The 21418-nt window shown below is 36.0% G+C and overlaps 1 protein-coding gene across 13 annotated transcripts in view; it reads right to left on the bottom strand.

Moving 5' to 3' along the window:
• Positions 1 to 21418, bottom strand: part of LOC109110193 (rap1 GTPase-activating protein 1-like) — an 89134-nt gene that overhangs the window by 45676 nt on the left and 22040 nt on the right. For 11 of the 13 annotated variants that reach the window (XR_006153309.1, XM_042713137.1, XM_042713126.1 and 8 more), the window contains exon 2: positions 15740 to 15775. Coding sequence is in view for 9 of the 13 variants with exons in the window: in XM_042713126.1 (XP_042569060.1) it covers positions 15740 to 15775 (36 nt within the window). In the remaining 4 variants the exon portion in view is untranslated. Of the gene's footprint in view, positions 1 to 452; positions 1093 to 15739; positions 15776 to 21418 lie in introns of those variants that run through there. The other 2 variants (XM_042713136.1, XM_042713138.1) reach the window with 2 other exon arrangements.

Genomic DNA, 21418 nt, shown 5'->3' with positions numbered 1-21418 from the left:
GTAACCACAGCAGATGCAGGGTGAAATGCACAAACAAGGAGGAGGAACTATAATGAATTATGAACTACGGTCTCAAATGTGATGCTGAAGAAAAGTATAAAGCACTAAAAGCTCACAAGTCAATTCCTGAGCACTGATGCTCGGAACACAACTAAAGAGGTTGGTAGGTCACCCATTAGGAAATTAACGGCGAGCTATGAACGAATGTCACATACTGCTAGCAGACTCACTCAGAGCTGTATTAAATCTCCCAGCATCCGTCTATATGTGTTAATGAAGACTCTGGCAATCTGCTCCTCTCTAAAAGCATATTCTACATGTCACCGTTCATGCACCACACACCTGCCAGATGCTCTGGCTGTCCCGCCAATCTCATGCATGCAAGACACACCAAACCTCTTACAACTGTCACAATTAATATTCCTATACACATATACAGTGCAATTACTCACTGCGTGTGGACGGATGTAGGATCTCCTCTCTCATCTGGCAGCAGTGAGCTTCTCAAGTCAGTCGCACCCCTGCAAAAAGCATTGATCCTCCCACTATCACTTCATTTGTTGTCTGTATCGCTCTCTTGCTCTTACTCAGCTGCTCTTTTCCTCTCTCCTTTTTCTTTATGTGCCTCTCACCCTCCCCGTTCTTGCTCTTACACGCCCGTCCCGTCCCCTCCCCCACTCACTCAAACACTGAGGGCTGTCCATCTGATCTGTCTGATTGGGCTGTAATTTGCATTCATCGTGCTCTGTCTTAATTAAACACACACCTCCCCATCACAGACTGTTGCTCAGGCAACCAATTCACTAACAAATTATGTCCCATATCCTTTTAAAAACTGTAATCCTACCTTAACATGCTTTTTTTAAACAAATTTGTCTTTGTCTGCTCCTGACATCCGCTCTTGAGCCTCCAGGGGGTTTCATATATTCAAGGGTTTGTTTCTCTTAAGTAAAGGATCTATTAAAAGCGCTTAATGTAGGAAGTGGATTAGATGAATGAATGGGAAACCATGGAAACAGAGGTAATTTTCTTATGAATGCATTATGGGGAATTTAATGTAGGAAGTATTATCTTGACAGAGCATCCCGGCTTGTCAAAACAGAGGGGTGACATGGTCCGCAGATGAAACAATTAAAGCAATGGTATAGCCATTTCGAACCCATTTGACTTTCTTTCTTCCATGCAACACAAAAAAATATTTTTTATATTGTACATTTGTATAATGTAATGTGTGTCTATATATAGGCTATACACATTTAAGGTTGGAATAATTGAGTTTTTTTTTAATACAATACAATAAAAACGGTAATATAAAGAACATATTTCCATTTTAATATATATTTAAAATGCAATTTACACCTATGATGTCAAAGCTGCATTTTTAGCGATCTTCGGTCTTTAGTCTTCAAGGCCACATGATATCCTTCAGATATCAATCAAATATGCTGATTTGGTACTCGGAATATTATACATATATATTGCATTAAATTGATATCATAAATTATATATATTGGCTTAGGTATAAATCTTAAAAGTTGTCCAAATGATTCATGTGCTATATTCCGATTATGAGCTGGATTAAACTGATCAACTGAAAGGATCCACCTCAAAAGGATGATTTGTCTCCAAAAAACAAACCAAACCAAACCAAACCAAACCAAAACAAAACAAAACAAAACAAAACAAAACAAAACAAAACAAAACAAAACAAAACAAAACAAAACAAAACAAAACAATGATTTATTCACAAACACATGAACCCACAAAAGAGCCCTCGGAAGACTTGAAATAGACACTTGAAACACTTTTATGATACTTTTTCATGATTATTTTTATTATTATTTTATTGTATTTATTTATTTTGACAGCCCAAACCCTTATTGAGCTTCATTATATTTATTATTATATATTTATTATATTTATATTATATTTAGAGGTTTTTTTATAGTAATGTTCCACAGAAAACAGAAATTCATACAGGTTTAGAACAACATGAGGCTGAATACCTATTTTTTTTGTGAACTGTTTCTTTAAGAAGCTCCTACAAACACGTCAATTAACTGAGTCAAATAAGCTCATGCTTAACGAACAGACAGTTCCTCACTGCATCAGATGTCTGCAAACACAACACATGTGTACCATATGACAGCAAAATACTGCTGTCCACAGCATAACTCAAAGAGATAATGCAGGATTAGAAGGAAATCTCCTACCCCTCTGAGAGACAGTGAGTATAATCTGCTGGCCTTGGAAAGCTGAAAAACTTCTCATTCAGAGAATAAAGAAGATCACATTAAACTGGAAGAGTTGTTATTAGAATATGAATAAGATGTTGAAGATTGAATGTGAAAAGAGATGAAATGGTAAGTATAGTTAGTCAAAATTATTTTATAAAAGAAAGTAATTTATGTATGTTATTTATGTTTTTTATTTGTTTGTCACCTAATTTCAGAGACTGAATTAGTATATGTATGTAATTATTTAAAATTGTATTATAAAATATTCAACATTGCACTCTATACCCTCATAGAAAGAAGATTTTCAGAATAAAAATGGACAGGATGTAAATGATATTCCTTACCAAATGTAATTTTCTGTCAGAATATTGCTCTTTGGGACATGCCACCTCTTATATTTTAATAAAGTCCAAAGCTTTCTATGGGAAGGCATTACGAGACCTTATTCAACTGCGCTGTGTATTTCACAAAGAATTTCTAAAAGAAAAAAAAACAGGGTATGCATTTATTGCATTGGTTAGGTTTTTTCTCCTAATGCACATCCAGGTTAAATGTGTCATCCCAGACTGTTGTCACGACAGCTGTCATGCTCATATCTGATCTCTAATTCTTCCTTATAACTTAAACCTCTTCTAATGTTGGCTGTTGAGCCTTGCAGGTGTTCAACATCTCCATCTGTCCTCAGAGAGGTGAAGAACAGCACAAAAAATGATCTTGAAAAAGAGATCAGTCAGTAAGCCTAGACAACAGCCTCAGAGAAAAAGTTGTTTTTCTGCCATAAAATAGATCCTGCTCATGTCTCAGTATCTGTCTTTAGGGAAACAAAGACAAAACCACAAATGCAAAATGACTCAGACTAAATACATATTTGGCACATTAAAACTGTAAACTAAATCACATAGACCACAAGATCTCAAAACGATACTTGGATTTAGTGTAGGTGAGCTTTTAGGTGCTTTTGAATGTGGCAAAATCTGACAGCAGCATTACTAATACATTGTGCCGTTCTGACTAATAAAGGCTCACTAAAGACTCTTCCTCCTGAAGTGCATGCCTGCATACTCCAAGAATATTAATCTATTCAAGTGATAATCCAAAATGCCTTAGAATATATGAATAATAATGTGACAACCCAAATTTAAGCACAGGGGAGGAGGAAAATCTCAAAGGAGTTCACTCTGTTCCTCTCTTTCTCTCTTTTGACATATAAAGCCAGAGTGAGAAAATTTCAGGAAAGTAATTTGTGCTGCAATGTCACTATGCCATACAATCATTGATTACAGTCTTGATTTTTATGCTTTGCAAACTTAAAGATGCTTCACCAAGGGAATGTTACTTATGATGATCATGATTTTGTCCAAACTTCACAAGCTACTTGTAATAATCTTTACTGAAATTGAAAAATAAAAAATAAATCAGGTTTGCACAGTGTCCTCATTTTCCAGCCCTGAACAACAAAACAAAACCGAACTAAACTAAACTACAAAAATAAACTAAAGCTCTGAACAACTGAAATTTGTCGAATTTACAAGAGCTACTTGTAATAATCTAAAGTATCAGTTATAATGGATTGAACATTAAAAAAAATAATCAGTTTTGCACAGTGTCTTTTTTCAATTCAAAGTCTGTTAATACTGAACTGTTTAAGCTAAACTGTCACAGACCTAAAGCTTCAATTAACAAAACAGAAGCAAAACTAAAGCCTTAAACAAACCAAACCAAACCAAAAGCAAAAAGGAAACGAATCAATAAACAAAACTAAAATAAAGCCCAGAACAAATATCACATCACATCAGCCACAGAACTCATCTGTACATATTTTAAGACAAATTCATGCAGCATAACCTCAGCAAACCCCCTGCTCTTTGTCACCACCCTCTCCCCAGTTCCTTTATGCATTCGTGAAGAAAACATTACTCAGATTAGCACTAGCTCCACTGGAGCCAAACTGAGTCATGTTCAAAACATTTACACAACAGGATCACAACTGCTGCTCATCTCCCGTGTGGGTGGTTGGCTTTAAAAAAACATTCTCACAGAGGCAACGCATCTCACCTCTATACAATTTGTATGATCTGGCTGTTGGATAAGTCAGATGATGGGATTTCATTTTTAGCCATAATATAAAATGTGATCTAGTAATGTGTGGTCATAGAGGGGCCAGATGACAAGTGCATCACATGATGAAGTGACATGTTTTCATCCTCTCAAGGGCAGAATGATGTAACTCATGACGGCCTAATGCTGTGTGTCCAGGAAACAACCTCTAGAAACACAGGATTTGAAGGTCCCATTGACATGTAAACACTCTTTGGGAAGACGACACCTATTTAAGCTGGACTCCACCCACCTAATGAGCAGGTGCAGCTAACCTATGCGCTTCATCTATATACATTGATTTTCCTTTAACAAAGTTGCTAGTACATATAAGCCTATGCAACATGGAGACATTGATTACATCTATCTATTCCAATCTATACTGAGGAACTTCCACAACAAGACAAGCATAGGATTAACAATAAAGAAATATAAAGGCAGTATATCTTCCGCCTACTCTATCTGATCTCCTGTAATGCTTCAGGATAATTTACACAACTGAGGCAAGATGGGATATTCTCAAGTGGTTTTGCTTCTGGACCATAAAGACATCAAGTGGAAAACAAAGTAGCACAACTGATTATGAAACAAAAGTATTATATACACACACACACACAAATATACTCTTATGTTCACCAAGGCTAAATTTATTTGATTAAAAAAAAACAGTAATATTACGCCACACACCATGTTCATTCTCGCTGCATGTGAAACCACATTTAAATGTAGTCTGACTCAGAATTTATTTTACTTTGAGTAGTTGTGTTCATGTTTTTTGAGAATAAGGGCATCTCACACAAACTATCCATGGCATGTGTTGAATTTTTCTAATTCCACCACGTATCAGTTGAATTTGCTCTAAAATATCCATACAGTTATGCATATAATATTAATATCTTTGTTTTTGCAAAAAAAGAATGTGAACTCCAGAGCATGTACTGTACCATGACTCAGTGTTTCTCTCAGCTGGGGAGAGAGAGAGCGAATGAGGTGTCTGATGAACCCACGAACCCAAACCACCATTTACAGCAATTAAAGTCTCTCCTCTCTCTGGCTCTGCGGATGAGAACCCAAATGACCCGCCCCAGGAGAACACAGCTATACATCACCTGTCCCCAGCTGGCCCTGCTAAAAACTCAAGCAGCAGCATCTGAGATTAACTTCTAATTCCTTCGTGTTGACAACAACTATTTAAAAACGCATTATGCAACTTTTAAATTCTGAATTCTGCAAACATCTCTTTTGATGCAAACTGTCTGGAGTAAATCTACTCTAAGAGGGCCTATTCAAAAGAAAACTAGAAAAAGTACAAACCTATCAGGTTACTGCAGATGGTTCCTGTAACAGCAGAAATTTTAAGAAAGGCCCCAGAGGATGACAGTAAGAAGGGCGTCTGAGGCGAGCACTGCTTGCTGCTCTGATATTAAGCTGGCTACTATTGACACTGACATTCCTCAACCTGCCAAGGCCAGAAGCAACAACAACATCCTGCCCATCTGATGTCCCATAAAGGGAGTGCTGGGGTTTCTTAAAATGTCTATCTTCTGTCTATAATCTATTTATCATCTGTCTATAAATAGATAGATGTAGATGGATAATATATAGTAATATGTATTTTAATAATATATATATATATATATATATATATATATATATATATATATATAAATTGTTATATTAAAATACATAATAAATTGATATAAGAATATATCATATGAAAAATATTTAGTCAGTATGCTATGTAAATGGCCATATATTTCTTAAGAAACCCCAGCACTCACTATAGAATAATAATAATAAAAAATAAATAAATAAAAAAATCTAAAAATATAATCCATATATTCCAGAAAACAATGATCATAAAAAACTGAAAAATATCCATGTATTTTATAAAATATAATCATAATGCTAATATATGTTATCAAACATGCTTTTAAGTAAAACCAGCACTTACTATAGAATAATCTTTTATTTATATTTTTGCATTAAAATATACACATGTATTTTTAGAAAAATACAATCATAATGCTGTATACTGTATATTACCATATGTCTTCTAAGAAAGCCCAGCACTCTATATATTTTCTTTACATACTCATTATTGTTTATATATTTTTTGAGAGATCAGAATTTCTTATTCTGTTTTTTTTTTCATGGATGGGCAGTATTTCAGATACATCTATTTAAAATACATATTTGAAATACACATTTTTTTTTTTTTTTGTATTTTGTATTTTAAACCTTTGAATAAATAAATAAATAAATTTTTTTTATTTTGTGTTTTTTTTTTTTGAATGTATTTTGTATTTTAATTTTAAATACATTTTCATGTATTTATGCCTATCTCTGGGTACAGCTGATGCCCTCCACTAGCTGCTTGCTTACTGAGTCTGTGATGGGTCAGATGAGTCTCTGCCTGCCAGAACCTCCAGAAGTGAGCTTGGACTGAGCTTTGATGCGTGGCACATCAATCTGACATGCCTCTCATCTCCCCATGTCTCTGCCATCAAAACACCCCTGAAGGTATTTTGATGGAATAAACCCAAATGGGCAGCTTCGGTTTGAGGAGGGGGAACTTGTACATCACAGCATGCTAGGGTTTAATATTCTTATGAGTGCTGGTATTCACACTGATAAACTAGCTGCTTTCCCCGAGGCCCAGACCATCATCATTTCACATAACTTTTCCTCTATAGACATCTCAGCATGAGCTGAAAAAGTAAAAAAGAGTGATGTGGATATTGGGGATCTATATATCTTTGTCTTCTCTGGAAATTAAGTGGTTTGTCATAAGGAAAAATAAAAAGTCAAAAGTGTGAGTCAATGAATCTTCTGCCTCAAAATGTGAGAATATTGTATAATCACATTTTTTATGACCCATGGGAGTGTATTCATGCGTCGCTTGATTATTCCTGCTTTCCATCAACTATACAAATGCACACGCTTCAGTTAACATTCCAAGGCTTTAAAAAGGTCCCTGAAGCTCACACTGTTTCTTTTACTGTGTTACTATAAAGCACACTTGCTACCATATAGAAAACAGCTACTATGTGACAAAAGGTGCGTGTGTGTGTGTGTGTGTGTTTGTGTGTGTGTGTGTTGTTGTGTGTGTGTGTGTTGCTACCATATAGAAAACAGCTACTATGTGACAAAAGGTGCGTCTACTCTTTGTTAAAGATTCTCTGCCAATCTGATAACAGTTATTATACACAGATTCTCATTGTGACAGAGATATGAAAGCACCCTTGCTACTGTATAGAAAACAGCAACGTGACAAAAGATGTGTGTGTGTGTGTGTGTGTGTGTGTGTGTGTGTGTGTGTGTGTGTGTGTGTGTGTGTGTGTGTGTGTGTGTGTGTAAAGGAAGAATAATGACCTGTCTTCTCTTTGTTAAAGATTTCTCAGCCAATCTGATAACAGTCATTATACACAGATTCTCATTGTGACAGAGATATGAATTAAAAATGCAGACATGCACGTTTACAAGCTCAATTAATTGCCCAACCAGAATATGTGATTAATAGAAGATACAGTAAGACTTAATCAAGGTGTATTCATCATAAAAGATCTTTTTCATACACCTAAAGAGTTTTTAAATGTGCATATTTCTGCAAATCTTGACCTGGCATGGAAGCATCAGGTTGTTTTCAATATGCATTTTGTGCACCATGTGATTTCGATGGGTTTCCATTTATAAATGTTGTCTCAGAGAATCAGGGACTTGCTTGTCACATTGCTGCTATATTTAGTCAGACAGTTGCATGTAAGAGACACACAGAAACAGTCTGGGCTGATTATGTTTGACAGCTCTCTCCTCCCTTCTCCTTGAAACTCTAGCTGATAGATTCCCATAAAAACACACAGAGATACATGAGTGTGAAAGATCAAGCAAACTCATCTGTATGTGTTCTTGTGCATGTGTACCATGAAAAACTAAACAAATATAGTCCTAAAGTAGAACAGAGGCCACTTCTTTGCTCTAAACAGTGGAGGCACACAGAGTCTGGTTGAGAAAGCACATCATTCAGGCAGATATCAGAGTTCTCAAACATCTCAGGAGAATCATTACAGACAAAAGAGAGGATTGAACAACATTCTGTTTCTCTGAGACTAATTTAGAGGATCTGAAGGGATAGTTCTGAAAGTTCACTGTCTGCTTACCCTCATGTCACTCCAAACTTGTATGATTTTGGTTCTATGGACACAAAAGAAGATTTACAGGATAGGAAGGTTCAAGCTGCTCTATTCCATGCATGAATGTATACAGGAACTTGGGTTGTCAATTATAAAAAAAAAGGTACTGCTATTTTCACTAGGTACTAAGTAACAACTTTGACATGAGTGACATGAAGATTAGAATATAAACAAACCCTTGGAGAAATCTACACCACCACTAGAGGGCAGATGACTTCATTCAATTGCATGAGTGAGAAACAAGTACAAATAACACATTTTTCACCATTCTATACAAGTACAGTTTAACATTTTTAAAAAAAATTTAAAAATACTTACTGTACTTTTTTGTAGAAAACATACTGTATATCAGCATCTTGCTCAGATTTAAATGCACCTGATGACATAAAGTGATGCTGATGAAACGAACTTCCAAGGATGACTTGAACGTACCATAATTGCCAAAACAGAGCTAAATAAAAAAACAGCCTATGGTGAAAACAGTCTGCCCATGTCTATGTATGATTGTATATGGCTGTTTGCTCTGGTGGACATAACTCTACTCTATCAATCTCGTCAAACACAACCTGTTTCGCAACAGGCTGTCTAGGACAAGAGAGCATGTGCCCTTAATGGCTCATTGTATTATTTTAAACCAGCCTCCCTCTCTCTCGTTTAATAACGCCAGACAGAACTCGGCTCCACATATGTTAGACAAACGTGCTCAATTATATAAAGTGAAATAGGACGCGATGCCAGCAAACTTCCAGATGAAAAGATCGACTTTGTCTTAAAAGCAGAAAGTCTGAGGAAACCGTGTCTCTCCTCACTGTGACACCTGCATATTGTGATGAAAGAAAAGTAAAATGAACCGTTGTAACTCCGTATTGACATGACATATTTCTGCACTTTTTTCAGTGATACTTTATCAAACCCAGGGATGTCTCTTTGATGTTAGAGAAGTAAAAAAGGGCAACAGGAAAGACACTTGATTGCTTTCAAACATCTCAGAATGTCAGCAGTCTTCTCATAGCCACAGGTCATTCTAAGATTAATGAAGGCATGTACAGTAGCTAAAGTCCACTGAGTTAATGGGAAAAATATATAGAGTAGAAATGCGCGGATCAGCTCAAACGTCACCTGAATCCGCTGCTTTAAACAAAATATTCACCCGCCACACACCCACATCTATATTTTTCTCTGATTTAGATATCTGCCCCGACCAGCACCCGACTGTCACATTACAATTATTCTAATTCTTAGTTTTGCATGATGATATGATGAATGGATGGTTCATTTCTAGATACAGTGCTAGAACTGGTCTGCGCATCACTGCACAAGTCTGCGGCACATTATGGCTTCGACATGACCACCAGAGCTGATCAAGATCCCAAAAAAAAATCAAGATAAATCTTGCGAATCCAGTTGCTTCGCTCCTATTGTGAGTTGGCACCACGTGGAGGCCGGAACAAAACCTTGTCGGAGCCGTAAAGGATAAGAGTAACATAATACACTGATCATAGGCTGCAATTAAATGAACGTTTATATAAAACAAAAGTTCTTCTTTGGCCAGATTAGCCTACACTTTCTTAATAGCATAAACACAGGCTCCCTTCAAACTTTAACTGGAATGTCACAGTTTCTGTCACTGCAACTTCCCGAACAGGTGAACGCGTACACACACACACACAAATTAAAATTGTTGAGCCCGTCTGTCTGCCTGATGATAAAGATGCATTTAAAACATTCATATTTTAGAGAATGTAGTTAATATTTGCATCATTAATGATCTGTCTCATCCACCCGAGACCCACCTGCAATTAATCAGAATGTATTTATTTATTACCCAACCTGCGGATTATCCGCAGCACCCGCGGATATAACCATGATCCATGCATCACTAATATAGAGTGTGTATTATTTCCTCTACAGGAAGAGAGGTGAGTCTCTCTGGACCTTGAATGGGTTTAGCTGACCTGAGATGGGGTTAGATATAGTGTGGGACGAGCAGCCTGTAATCTGAGTGCAATATTGTGTACTAAGTGCTTCCAGATTTAGCACTGGCCTGGTATTAGGGATGCTGTTGTGAAGAGGAGGACCATGTGGTACAGAGCAGCTGGAGCTTTCGTTTACATGAGTGAGAAAGAGAAAGTTTGGAGTTTGATATACAGTATCATTAACTTAAAGCAGGGGTGTCAAACTCAATTCCTGGAGGGCCGGAGCCCTGCAGAGTTTAGATTCAACCCTAATTAAACACACCTGATACAACTAATCAAGACCTTCAGGCTTATTTGAAAACTACATGGTATGAGTTTTGGAGCAGGGTTAGAACAAAACTCTGCAGGGCTCCGGAGTTTGACACCCCTGACTTAAAGGGATCAAATGACAATCCATTTACACACCCCTATGCAAACCTGTATGACTTTATTCTGCAGAACACTGAAGATCTTTAAAGAAACTTTCAAAAGGAAAGTTTTTTGTTTTGTTTTTTGGTCCATACAATGAAAACCACTGCATGGACAGAAACATCTTTACTATTCCATAGTTCAGGAACAACATAAAGGTGAGTAAAAGAACAATGCCTTTAAATAATTTACTTTAAACAATTTTTAATGAAAATTTAGACTATCATTCAAAATTTGTAGTTTCTTTTTTTTTTCCTTTTTCTGTTTTAATATATTCTAAATGTAATTCCTTCCTGTGATGCAAAGCTGAATTTTCAGCAGAAATTACTCCAGTCACATGATCTTTCAGAAATAATTCTAATGTTAAAGATTCAGTGCTCAAGAAACAATTCTTATTATTATCAATGTGCCGTTTAATATTTTTGTGGAAACTGTGATAAAAAAAAAAATTCAGGATACTTTATGAATAGGAGGTTCAAGGAAGTGGTCTTGCTGAGTAAAGGTATTGATTGCTTTAAAGAAAAATTGCAAAATTTCTCTTCTAGGAATACAGACAATAAATAGTGATGACTCATCCTGCACTACACAGATTTTTGTCCAATCACATGCTGTCTACAATAATTAACACCACATACAACGAACTAGCTACTATAGCCCTTTCCCGAATTGCGCATTTCATGTGCTCTTGTGGACTTACAACGGGCATTTTAGCTTTCAGAAGGGTGGTTGCGAGCACCCCCTTTGCGGTCATAATGCGCCTTTAATGTGCACTTTTGCTGAGCCCGCACTGCAGGGGCATGTCCAAATGGTGGCCAGGGGTGGCACCAGCCTCCACTGAAATCTGGTTGGCCACCCCAGGTGGGCCCCCTACTACGTGTCTTACGATTCGCTTGTATTTTAATTACATTTCTAACTGCATCAGTGGCAGATGCTAGGTGGCTGCCTAAGGTGTCTTTCTTCTATATACTTTTTTTTATATATAATTTTAGGCAGTTTCTATAGAGTTATCTTAATGACAAATGTCACTCGCAAGCGGATTTCCTTTCGCTCTCACACAAAACTGGACATGTGCTTTTAAATAGACAGTATTCTCTTATCAATTGGCCCTGCTCTTGCTCAGATATTGTTTGTTCATGCTCAAACTTTGTACTTGCATCATTGAAGACCACAAGCTTTTTTAATTAAAGAGTAGGCTTATCCCACTAAATGAAAGCAAGCTGATTATAGCCAGCCTTCTCTAGTTATTTATTTTATTATTTCATACTTATTTGAGTTAAGTGCGTATTGTAAGTATGCGTATATTTATTTATTTTTTTTTGTTCATTTTTTTTAGTGTTTTTTTGTTTTGTTGTTTTTTTATTTAATAAAAGCGTATAAACCAGGTCTGGTTTAATTTTGTCACATCAATTATCACTATATGAGTATATTTATATGATTTGTTTTTTTATTTCAGCACGGAACAAAACTGGTGTGTGTTGTAGCCTTTAGCAGGGTTTCCCATACATTGACTTATTTGTTTCGTTAAATAAACATGAGCACTGTACGTTTCAAAATCAAAACGTGGCATGGGTGTTTTTACATCAATGTATCTTTTTTGAAGGGAACCGATTGTCTTGAGAAAAGTTTTGGTGTCATTTTCATTTCATCTTTCCTATAATGCCTGATAAAGTAGCGTTCATGAGCGCAGCACTATTTTGATTACAGCCATTACCAGGGAAACCACTAGTTCTGCCACTCTTAATGCGCCTCCTGCTGGCAGAGAATGAATTTGCACTTTCAGTAAGCCCATCTGCTGTTTTATCTTTATATAATATGCATATATATTTCCCCCAGGGTAAGTGCCGCCACATGTGAGAAACACTGCTTTAGATATGAGACAAAACCAGCATGTGTACTGTCATGAGGATGATGAAAGTGTTTTTATTTGAGTAAAGCCTTTAAGTCCCTTTAAGTGTTGTCATTCATTGAATATGTACAATTTTTCATGGTAACATTTAATTTATTTGATTTTATTCAACCCAAAAATATTAACCTAATTAACCTATAAATTAGGTTACAGTGATAAAATGAAATTTAATTTATCTCCCTTAGATAATATTTGCAGGTAAGCACTTCTTAATAGTGTACCATAGATTCAACTGTTTTTTTTTTTCTCATCATGCTCGTTTTGGTTATTTTGCGGCCAGTGCCCCAGTTGGCATTACGTCACGTAAGTGTGGACTCTGGAAGATTGCGAGGGTCTAAGGTGCGATTTGGGACAGGACCTATAAAGTAGCAAGGTTCATGGCTCTGACAAACTAAAGGCAACTGGGTATTTTTTTTTTAAAGAGAGGGTCACTTCAGTATGTCCCAAACTCTGTTTCAATACAAAATACATCAAGACAGGAATGAAAACTATGCTAGTCAGGCAATTTCATGCCGTCTTTAACACAAGACCTAAAACTAATGCTGCTATATGCACATAATGACAGTGACCTAGATTGCTCAAATGTACCAAAGAAAGAAAAATAGTCTGAATGTGAGAGATAGAGAAAGCATGAGTGAAAGAGACAGGGAGATAAAGATGCCTTACCAACAGATAAAAGTGTCTTGATTCACACTCAGTAAGCAGGACCATTCCTCTAATGCAGCATCACTGCAGAATATTGAAGCATTCCTGCTGGATCTGCGCAAAGATTGCTTTGTGACGCTGAGCAAGGTGCATTCATTAAGCAAACCAATCTAAATCCATTCATGCTAATGTAGGCCACATCCAAGAGCACAATCCACATGTAATGACCACTGAACAAACACTCATTGCACCGCTGCCGAAAAATTTACATTCTTTTCATATTCAGATTGACCATTGAAAGACCTTCTCGAATTCAAACTCACCAGAACTTCTTCGACCTCCTGATTCGGAAGGGAGAGCAAGGCATTGTGGATCTGTCAGACTAATTGAGATCTGTTATCCTTACTAAAGGTCTCAGGCAGTCACTTACAAGAGGCCTACAGACGGGATTATGGCCTAATTCTGGATCACAGTAGTCAGATCCTGTCTCACTCTGACAAGCTAATGAATCTTCCTCCTTTAAGTGTCTTCTTCCTCACAGACTCTTTCAAAGACTCAAAATAAGTATCATACATGTATTTGCATATATTTCTGATGAATTACCACTATATATTCACCATTAAAAATTTAAAAAAGATACATTTTCTATAATTGTAAGTTCTCTATCTTACTTTGGTATATTTGACAATAGATCATATTTTATATCCTGTTTGCACAAGTTCCAAAATATATAAACAAACCGCAATTCCAGCAATGGACTAGCTATCAAAGTCCCATCACAAAGCCACTGAAGTGTGATGTTAAAGGCTGCGATCGCCATCAAAAATCAGTGCCATAAATCTGAAGAAATCCTCAAAGTGTCCTCAACTGCTCTGTGCCTTCAGAAGATAACAGTGTAGAAGGATGGACGCGGTAGGTCTCTCTTCCTGCAGGCTGTTTGCTACAGAGGCGGAGACTAATGCAGGCAGGGTCCTGAGGTTACACGTGGAGGGACGGATGCCATTGGTGCTGGGAATCTGGTTTATCCCATGGGTTCGTTAGGACTGACCTTCAGGCTGCTGTCCATCTACGTCTGACATCCTAAGAAGGCCTTTACACACGGCTTGCCAGCACACACACACATACACTCTCAGTCACAGAGACAGGGGCGTGAGAGTGTCGCATGTGCACCTCAGCCAGTTTGTCCTGCCAACACTGCAGAGCTGTCTTCCGTCGCTGTGGCAACAAGGCAGCAGGACTGCAGTGTGTCCTCTTGCGCTCCGGACCATTCTCATCCCAAAACCTCTGACTGAATCAAAAACATTTAATATGTCTGTCCTCGCTCTGTACGGCTTTGTGACACTCCCTGAGCAGAGTCAAACAATCCCACATCTTGACATTTAAGATTTTAGGAGTTACAACCAACAGTACACAAGCTAAAATTTAAAAATCTATCATTTCATGAGCTGGAATTTGAATCTATCCATCTATCTGTTTTTCTCACTATATATTGTATCTGTCTGTCTATCTGTCTATTAATTTTATCCATCTAGCTATCAATCTATCTGTCTGTCTATCCATCCTTCTATATATCTGCCTATCCATCTATCGGTTTATTCAACTGACTGCCTGTCTATCTATCTATCTATCTATCTATCTATCTATCTATCTATCTATCTATCTATCTATCTATCTATCTATGTCTGTCTATCTATCTATCTATGTCTGTCTGTCTGTCTATCTATGTCTGTCTGTCCACCCACCCAGCCAGCCATTAGGCCATCTCTAAAATTCAATGCTTATTTCAATGCTTATGCCAATATTTAAATCTTTCCTTGAGAAAAAAATGATAAAAACAAATTAGAGTTATATGAATCTCTTTGAATTTCAATTAATTTTAAATTAATTAAATTCATTCATTTTTTTTATTTGTAAAGCAATTCTGTATACTCTTTGATATTTCTGACCTAATTAAAACTCGGGAACTAAATTAAAATTTAAATCTTAATTCAATTCTGAATGGTGCACATCCCTGCAACCAGGAAGGTTTTTTAAAAGCAGCTTTAAAATGGCAATAAGCTGGTAAATGATAAATGGTATAATGAAGGAAAAAGCAGCTACAACACCAAGGGCCTTTGAATGGTTTCCTTCCAAGTCACTTACAGCAGACAGAAAATTGTCTTTCCTCTGTAACTGTGTCCAGACCGATACCCTTGAGCAAAACAACATAAAAGCTTGTGGTTGCTGGAACGGCTCTTTCAGGCTATGGCTAAGTTACATGAAAAAGACAGCACTTACCACAAACTCCTGGCTCTGGAAAATGTCTTGTCAACTCTGAAATAAAAAAAAAAAAAAAAAAAAAAAATTTAGTTAAAGACAATTCCGTGCACCTGTTTTGTCTCTACATAGTACAACCAATCGCAAAAATCTCAATCTCTTAATTGTAACCCAATCTCAATTCGAACAGCTGAGTCTTTACTCATTTTCACTTGACCAACTAATACTAGCACTTATATATATGTATGTATATATGTATATATACTATATATATATATATAATATATATATATATATATATATATCAAAACAAAAAACACCTGCTAGACTAACTGAGACTTGTCATGGGACCTATATACTGTTGTTGTTCTCTCATTGGTCTGATTGCTTCTATTGTTCTCATTTGTAAGTCACTTTTGATAAAACATTGTCTGCTAAATGAGTAAATGTAAATGTAAAAATAAATAAAATACTGCCCTGGCATCACAGTTGTTTGTATGGTAATTAATTTCAAAACTTTTTAGGGACTATCCTAAAAAAAAGACATTTTAACAATATAGTCCAAAATTGTGAGCATAAATATACAAATAAACACATCAGCATCCCTTCATTGAAAACACATAGCTTTTTGGTTACCAATGCCCCTTTAGAAATAAAGAGAATTCTGCAGGCATAGTCATAATTTATCATTTATTCTGTATTTAAAAATGTATTTTCTTGTAATAGGGGAAGTGATACTGGGGTGGGGTGGAGGGAGGATACGTGATCTCAACATGGCAGTCATCCTAAGGGGGTGACCTTTCCCACGCAGAATAAAACAACATATAAAATAAATAAAATCATTTGAGCAATTTGTTTCTAAAGTAGAACCATTTGTTCTCGGCTGACATTTATAAGCAATCTATCTCCACTAAAAACACAAAAAACAGCTAGCAGTGACTGAAACAGATGTTAATATTTAAATAATTTATTTTTTCCTTATACTATATAAAAAATCTGCCAAAACACATTGTGTGGAGAAAATGTTGACTCAGGCATGATCCTAGACACCAGCAGATGGTGTTGTGATGCAACATTCAATTTATCAACTGAAGAATTATAATGTAAAACCTTGCACTTCTTACATGCATCACTGTAACACAGAAGATTAAAACTGCTTACCAACTTATATTGCATAACACATGGGACATACATTAAAACAGTAAACTAAAATAAGCAATATGCTCGGCAACTGTTAATTTTTTTTCCAGACATACAGTATCAGTTGTTCTGTATGTGTTTCCCCTGCTGCTGTTTAGATACTCTCATATTTCCAGTGTGATTTACTCAAAGTGCACATCTCCCTGTTAAGTCAGACAGGCGGTAGAGTGCACAGCTTTACGGCAATCCATCTTTCAAGGAACCTGTCTTTCATCTGTGGTATTCCAGACCTAGAGCCAGAAATAGATGAAATAGAGTTGTTGCTCTGAGACTCTAGCTCTTAGCACTAGCACAATGTAAATTGACTGAAAGTATCAGTGTGTGTGTGTGTGTGTGTGTGTGTGTGTGTGTGTGTGTGTGTGTGTGTGTGCGTGAGTGCGTGTGTGTGTGTGTGTGTGTGTGTGTGTGTGTGTGTGTGTGTGTGTGTTTTGTTGACAGCTGCTATACAGTGGACTTTGAATTCACTATCCCGCCTCACCTCCTCATAATAGACAAGAGGACCATCGAGGTCACGGATGTTGATTTTCCTCTGACAGCCTCTCATTTCCAATAAGACAGCTGATGTTAAACGCTGACACCTTTAGTGGCATTCAGAGTCAAGTACATCAACGGGTGTTTCTATAAAGGTATAGTGTTAAAAGAAAACTATGTTACCTGTTATTTATAGTATATCCTCACTGCAAGTCCATACATGTTTGATGGCACTGAGAGAGCAGAGGCAGTGTGGGGTTTCAAAAAGGGAGATCATAGTTTCCTTTTTTTATTTTACAGGCAATATACACTACTTAGCTTTGCTAGCAATGATAATGTGCCACAAATCTGTATCTGTTTACACTTGTGATTTACTATTCAAAATTAATAAAGGCCAATCACAAGATCGTAGTCACAGTTCTCATGAGTTCTCTAGGCGGCCTAAAATCAGCAAAGTATTTTGTTTAGGAGAAAGAGTCATATATACTGCCACAGCTTCATTTCATTCACAGCTTCACTCTGACTCATGGCTTGTTTTTTGTCTGGCATTGTTTGTGTATTACAAAGGGAGACAAAAGATGGCTTCCTAAACCAAGTCATTTGAAAAGTCTGATAAAAGATCCATCTCTCTATTAAAGAGAGGTTTTGTTTCGCTGTTTCATTAATGGAACAAAAGCAAACACTGATAAAAGATCAGTAGGTTCAGTAATTAACCCTCAGCCGAACTGAAATACATTAGGTTTTCTATTTCTATTAATTTTTCTATTGATTGTAGGTGACCTAAAGTACAGTGAAGCCTTGGCTTAAATCTCTGTTGCTTTTAGGCACCAAGCCTTAAGTATGTGCCTTCGGTTCACATTTCACTAAAGTTAAAAGATCATTTATTCACCCTCATGACCTGATACAACATGTTTGCAAAACAAATAAATGGATTTTTAAATAAATCTCCCTCTTCAATGTACACTACTGTTCAAAAATTGGGGTTGATATGTTTTTTTGAACATGTTCACCAAGCATGCATTTATTTATATATAATTTAACAGTACTATTGTGAAATATTACTATTTAAATTAAATGTTTTCTGTTTATATAATTTAAAAAATGTATTTATTCCTCTGGCAAAGCAGCCATTACTCCAGTCTTCATTTTCACATGATCCTTCAGAAATCATTCTAATATGCTGGTTTGATGCTCAAGAAACATTTCTTATTATTAGCAATGCTGAAAACAGTTGTGTTGGTTAATATTTTTATTGAAACTGTCATACAATTTTTCATTCTTTGATAACCAAAGAGTTCAAAAGAACAGCATTTATTTGAAACAGAAACACATTGCAAAAATCTCAAATGAGATTATCAACAAAGAAAAAAAAACAATAGCATTTTATTTTTTACATTTTAATTTTGGGGTATACTACTTTAAGTTCTTTCAAGCATACACAAGTATTCTAAACTAGACCTCGAGCAACTTAGCTGTTTTTATTGATTTGTGTGTGTGTGCTGGTGGGTTTTTATTTTATAGTTTGATACATTTATAAGAACAGTCCACAAACTTCAAACAATCCACACAATCGGTTTGACAAAAAGAGACAGAGTTCCTGTGTATTAGGTAATGTGATATATCACTGTAATGAATATGCACGATATTGTTATTCTATTCTAAATACCGTAAATAATTATATATTACAAATTATTCAGAATTTGGAATGCATTTTAAGTATACTTTTCCCATCAACTGGTCAAAATGCACAACACCGCTGTATGCTGCTTGAAAGACGTGTGTGCGCTCTGATGTAAACAATCATGCATGAGAACCACATGGGGTAACACGTGAGAGATGAGCTGAATGAAAGCACATTCACTCTCTGACAGCAGATGGCGCTAAACTGCAGAAAATGCAGCCTGGAAACCCCATAAATAAAGCAGCTGCTACTTTCTGAAACATATTTAAATAGATTTAAAGGGATACTCTATCCCAAAATGAAAATTTTGTCATTAATCACTTACCCCCAAGTTATTCCAAACCCGTAAATGCTCCATTCGTCTTCGGAACACAATTTAAGATATTTTGGATGAAAACCTGGAGGCTTGAGACTGTCCCATAGACTGCCAAGTAAATAACAGTGTCAAGGTCCATAAAAGGTACGAAAGTCGTTGTCAGAATACTCCGTCTGCCATCTGTGTCTCTTCCTATAACCGTATGCTGTGTATGCTCTTTTGTGTCATCTGTGCCACAAGGATGCACTCTTTTATTTTAAATCAAAGCTAAATACAAGTAGAAACAGCACATCCTTGTGGCGCGGATGATACAGAAGAGCATACACATCATACGGCAATATGGAGAGACACAGAGGAGATCGCTGACAAAGGAATTATTGAATAAAGTTATTTTTGTTTTCTTCGCTTACAAAATGTGTTGCCGTCACTTCATATAACCCAGATTGCACGTCTGATGGCAGATGGAGTATTCTGACGTCGACTTTCATACCTTTCATGGACTGCCAACGATAAATTCTTCTGAACATTCATTAATCTTAGGTATTCCAATATTTAATAACATGTTGTTAAAACCGAAAGTTGCAACTGTGTTATTTAATGAGCTAACATGAACGAAGACTTGTATTTTTTTTAACAAAGATTAATAACTTTTATAGCAAATGTAGCTATTGCTTATTGTGAATGTTAATGGTTAACTAATGAGGACTTATTGTAAAGTGTAAAACTTTTAAATTTATATATTTTATATAATTATATAATTATATATATAATTTATATAATTTATATATTTTATATCTTTTTCTGTATTGCTTTATTGTATTTAGATGTTCAGTTATTTTTGTTATAAAAAAAAAAGTTATTAAATCTGTTATACTGTATTATGACCACTTTTTTAAACTAAATTTCAATACCACGTTTCAATTTCACATATACCGTGATAAAAGCATTAGCAATTAATCGCAACATGAAAATTTGATACCGTCATATCCCTAGTGTGGATTAAAAAACATAATTACTGTCAGTTCTGATGTCTGTACTGTGAGGACGCTCAGTCTCTCCAGTTTAATTAGCTTCGCATCATATCCACAAATAAACAGTAAAAGCCCCAGTTGCTCAAACACATAAACGGCACATCACTCAAACATGCCCAAAAGACCACGAGAGATTCAAACTATGGTGCCATCAACCTGTATGTAAATGATGCCTTGACAGATCAAAACATTTTATTGTTTGCTATTCACGAGCGCTAAGATTTATGACGTTTATGAAGTTGTCAAATGGTCACAAATCAGCACTGCCAACAAAAGATCAGAACTCCAGTCATGTGTTAGCAGCCCACAGGAGAATCATAAAACTTGATATTTTTTCATCCTTGGACTCACGTTCACCTCCTCTCCTGTTACACAGAATCCTCATAAAGGGGAAATTGAGTCTGGGTGTGGTAAAACTCTGAAGCCAAGCTTTGACTGAGCCAAAATATCCGCAGAGGATTACGGCTCAACAGCATGCATGATAGACTTAAATAATTAGATGGCTAAAATTAACAGATGTATTAAACACACACTAAACCAAATATTTGCTTGAAAATATGAATGATCTTTTGACATCACAATTCTTTTGCAAATATTCTAAATGAAATATCTGCACTTATAAATTAATTAAAAATGTGACAACGGTTCACACTGAACTTTATCTTGACAACATCAGGTGGCTTCCTTCCTCTTGAATACTGTGCTTCATGCAGAAATAAATGTTATGTAGGTTTCAGGTATCTGACAGGAAAAATTGTATACCTAGAAAGAATATACAGGAATGTACAGTACAGCAAGCACACTGTACAGCCAATAATCTTTCAATAGAGTAAACATAAGACATTCCTGATATATCACATCAGAAAGAAAGATGTTTGTTTTTTTCAGACTATGAATACTGTTGTGTTTTAAGAAATGATGCAAGGGACTTGTGGGAAAACAGTATGTCACTGTTGACAGATACTTTAATGTTTTAGTATGTGAGTATTTAAGGAGGAAGA

The sequence above is a fragment of the Cyprinus carpio genome, chromosome A23, assembly GCF_018340385.1.
Source record: "Cyprinus carpio isolate SPL01 chromosome A23, ASM1834038v1, whole genome shotgun sequence".
In the NCBI taxonomy this organism is placed as follows: Eukaryota; Metazoa; Chordata; class Actinopteri; order Cypriniformes; family Cyprinidae; genus Cyprinus; species Cyprinus carpio.
This window is presented reverse-complemented; position numbering and strand designations above follow the sequence as displayed.